General features: G+C 37.2%; 1 protein-coding gene across 2 annotated transcripts in view; it reads right to left on the bottom strand.

Moving 5' to 3' along the window:
* Positions 1 to 599: 599 nt before the first annotated feature.
* The window catches only part of CCDC23 (coiled-coil domain containing 23), a 22,029-nt gene continuing 18,492 nt past the window's right edge, over positions 600 to 4,136 (bottom strand). For both annotated transcript variants that reach the window (XM_012001751.1, XM_012001750.1), the window contains exon 3: positions 600 to 1,047. In XM_012001751.1, coding sequence (XP_011857141.1) covers positions 961 to 1,047 — 87 coding nt within the window. In that variant the 3' untranslated portion in view covers positions 600 to 960. The remainder of the gene's footprint in view (positions 1,048 to 4,136) is intronic.

Consider the following 4,136-nt stretch of genomic DNA (forward strand, 5'->3'; position numbering starts at 1 on the left):
TGGAAATGAAATATCCTAGAAGAACAATCTCTTCTTTTGCTCAGCATTAAAATAACTCTACTAAGCATTCAGGTATGAACTACCATTCTTGATACAAATGTCAGAAGCAGAAACCACCTTACATTTCTACACCTAAAAATGGCAGTTGAATGGCGGAGGGGTGGTGGCTGGTTTCTGAGGGACGTCTGAATATTTCCATCATAAATTCGTTTCTAGGTCTGATAAGGCAGACAACAAAACAAAAAACAAAAAGCACCTGCACTCCCCTCTTGCTGTTGATGAAAGCCTGCTGCTAGCTCTCCACAATCACCGGTGAGGAAATCCTAGCTTCAGGCCTCTAACCCTGACTAGTGACTCATCTGGGAGTAAAGGGGTCACATATTTATATCTGTGTGCCTATAAACTAGAGATCAGCAGGGTCTGCAAAGTTTTAGCTCCAGGAAGAATGAAAACTGGAACCAGTCGTGTTCTTTCTCTCCTCTCTGCCAAGCTCCTGAAGGAGAGAGGGTGCCTTCTGCTCACCTCAACTTTTCTTACCTATTACATTACTTTGTATTCCATTTTCTATGGCTAGGCACTTGCTAAAGTATCAGTAAATGAACATTTTATCAGTATTTTATTTGTATTTTTGGAGAAGATATAGTTTCATGAGAAACACTGATTTTTCTCAAATAGAAAAAGGTTTTTTTGTGTGTTTTGTTTTTTTTTAAAAAAAAAAAACAAAAAACAAAAACCACTGTCTTAGAAGAAGAAAACAAGTCTCTTCAGCAAGCATGCGGCCAATTCAGATTGGAGGAACCAGTGAAGTAGAAGTTACACATAGGAAGTGAGTTCAGATTTATCCACAAATGTCTTCTGGCCTAGTTCTGTAAGGCTCCAAATGGGCCATCTCAGCTTAAAACTGGCAACACCCTGTCAAACAAAAATCTCAGGGTCCCATCTGGTTTGAACCTGGGGAGCTCATTCTCCAGGAGGCTGCATCTGTTTACAGAACTCATCAAACTGCTGCTGCTCCAGTTCTGTCATGACTCTGTTGAGGGCATAGATCTGAATGAGAGAAAGAGATACATCTGTTAGCAATGGAAGCAGCTGCACAACGCATCTTCTGACATAACAGGTGGTGCCTTCTGAAAATACCAGAATCTCACCAGTAGTGGTAATGCAGGGACAGTGATCTGAGAATAGGAAAGTTAGATATTAGTTCCATCTAGAGAATCAAGAATGCAGCAGGATGCAGGTGACTTGATTTGGTCTTCAAGGGATTAGTAGGATCCCTTAAGAAGAAAACAAGTCTTTTCAGCAAGCATGTGGCCAATTCAGATTGAGGAACCAGTGAAGCAGAAGTTACATATAGGAAGATCAGATTTATCCACAAATATCTTCTGGTCTAGTTCTGTAAGGCTGCAAAACGGGCCATCTCAGCTTAAAATCGATCATGGGACATGATAGGTGGTGGGGGAGGATATTATGTGTAAATAAATGTAATGGAAAAGTATAGGGACTGTTCTGGAAACTTCAAGTATGCCAATATGAAGGATATTATAGAGTAGGGGTTGGGGAGCTGAAGAAAGCAAGAAAATTATGTTGGGGTCTTAAATGCCATATCAAGGAATCTGGATTTTACCTGGCAGATTCTGGAGAGCCAGCAAAGATAAGTGTGCAGGGGAACAATGTGAATATATATATAGTATATATATATATACACTATGTTTAGTATATATAGCTTATATAAGTAGAGTATATATAATATATAAGCTATATATACTCTATAGCTATATATACTAAGAGTATATAGTATACTTGCAAACCTCTGACCTGACAGATCCTCCCGTCCTGGCCTCCCAAAGTGTGTGTGTATATATATAATAATAGTATATATACAATATATAGCCTACATATAGTATATATAAGCTATATATATAGCTATACACTGTATAGCTACATATACTAAGTGTATATATACTATATATATACTTGCAAACCTCTGACATGACAGATCTTCCCACCTCAGCCTCCCAAAGTATATACTACTAATAGTATATATACTATATAGCCTATGTATAGTATAGGCTATATATATGCTATATGTATAGTGTAGGCTATATATAGTATAGGCTATACATAGGCTATATAGTACATATAGTATATACTATATATAGCCTATACTATATAGTATATATATAGCCTATACTATACATAGGCTATATAGTATATATAGTATATATACTATTAGTAGTATAAGTATATACTATATATAAGTATATACTATAGTATATATACACATCTATACATATATGTATAGCTTATCTATATATACATATATACATTATACATAGGCTACATATACTATATATAGGCTATATATACTATAGGCTATACTATATATACACATATGTATAGCTTATATATACATATATACTATATATACTATAGATAAGCTATATATACATATATAAGCTATATATGTACTATGTAGTATATACAGCTTATCTATACTATACAGCATATATGTATATAATCTATATATAGTATATGTATATAATCTATATACTATGTATATATTCCTATCTATATACATGTATATAGCCGATATATGTATATGTGTATATATACATATAGCCTATACATATATGTATGTACAGCTTATCTATATACGATATATGTATATATAGCTTATCTATATACTATATATGTATGTATATATAGCTTATATATAAGCTATATATGTATCTAGTTCAGACACAGTTTTGCTCTGTTGCCCAGGCTGGAGTGCAGTGGTGTGATCTCAGCTCACTACAACCTCTGCCTCCCAAGTTCAAGCAATTCTCCAGCATGAGCCTCCCAAGTAGCTGGGATTACAGGTGACCGCCACCAAACCCAGCTAATTTTTGTGTTTTTAGTAGAGACGAGGTTTTATCATGTTAGCCAGACTGGTCTCCAACTCCTGGCCTCATGTGATCCTCCTACCTCGGCCTCCCAAAGTGCTGGGATTACAGGCGTGAGTCACTGTGCCCAGCTACAAGCAACGTAATTCTATCTGTGCTTTAGGAGACATCTGTTACAACAGTCCAGAAAGGAGGTCATGGGAATATCGCCTACAGCAGGCAGTGGTGACGGAAAGAAGATGGCAAGAGACATCCTCAGGTAAAAGGCAGGGTAACTACACCTTATTCCTCACCTTTCTTTATCCTTAATCCACCCACTAAAGAACAGAAACAGATCACAGAACTTCCTAATTTGTAGAAGAAAAAAATGAAAGAGCGAGAATGTGTGCATGTGTAGAGGAGCTATAACTTGATTAATTGAAAAGACAAGGAAGGGGGAAAAAATGAAACTTAGAAGTGGGACAAACAGAAAATACAAAATAAGAGCAGAAACGAATGAAAAAGCAACCAAACCTACAATAGAGAGGATCACCAAGACTGCAAGATGGTTATTTGAAAACACTAAAAAAAAACCTTGCAAACTTCTGACATGACAGATCAACATAAAAAGGGAGTGCGCGGCCAGGCACGGTGGCTCACGCCTGTAATCCCAGCACTTCGGGAGGCCAAGACGGGCGGATCACGAGGTCAGGAGATCGAGACTATCCTGGCTAACACGGTGAAACTCCGTCTCTACTAAAAATACAAAAAATTAGCCAGGCGTGGTGGCGGGCACCTGTAGTCCCAGCTACTCAGGAGCCTGAGGCAGGAGAATGGCATGAACCCGGGAGGCGGAGCTTGCAGTGAGCCAAGATCACATCACTGCACTTCAGCCTGGGTGACAGAGCGAGACTCCATCTCAAAAAAAAAAAAAAAAAAAAAAAGGGAGTGGGCACAAATAAACATTAGGAACTAGAAAGAAGACTTAACTACTGACATAACAGAAATTAAAATGAAACGTTATGAACTCCGTGTCAACACATTTGACAACCTAAATGAAACAAGTTCCTAGGAAAAGTAAAATGATCCAAACTGACTAGAAAGCTTGAATGATCCCGTCATCTGTAACAAAAATGGAATTCTGCAGAGTGATGAAAACTGTTACAACACTACCGCAAATAATTATTGCAACACAGAATGTGGCTGATAAAACTGGTAAATTTTATGTACATTTTACCATAATAAAAATAAATAAAGTTGAATGGTTAGGCC

The sequence above is a fragment of the Mandrillus leucophaeus genome, unplaced genomic scaffold, assembly GCF_000951045.1.
Source record: "Mandrillus leucophaeus isolate KB7577 unplaced genomic scaffold, Mleu.le_1.0 Scaffold67, whole genome shotgun sequence".
Lineage (NCBI taxonomy): Eukaryota > Metazoa > Chordata > Mammalia > Primates > Cercopithecidae > Mandrillus > Mandrillus leucophaeus.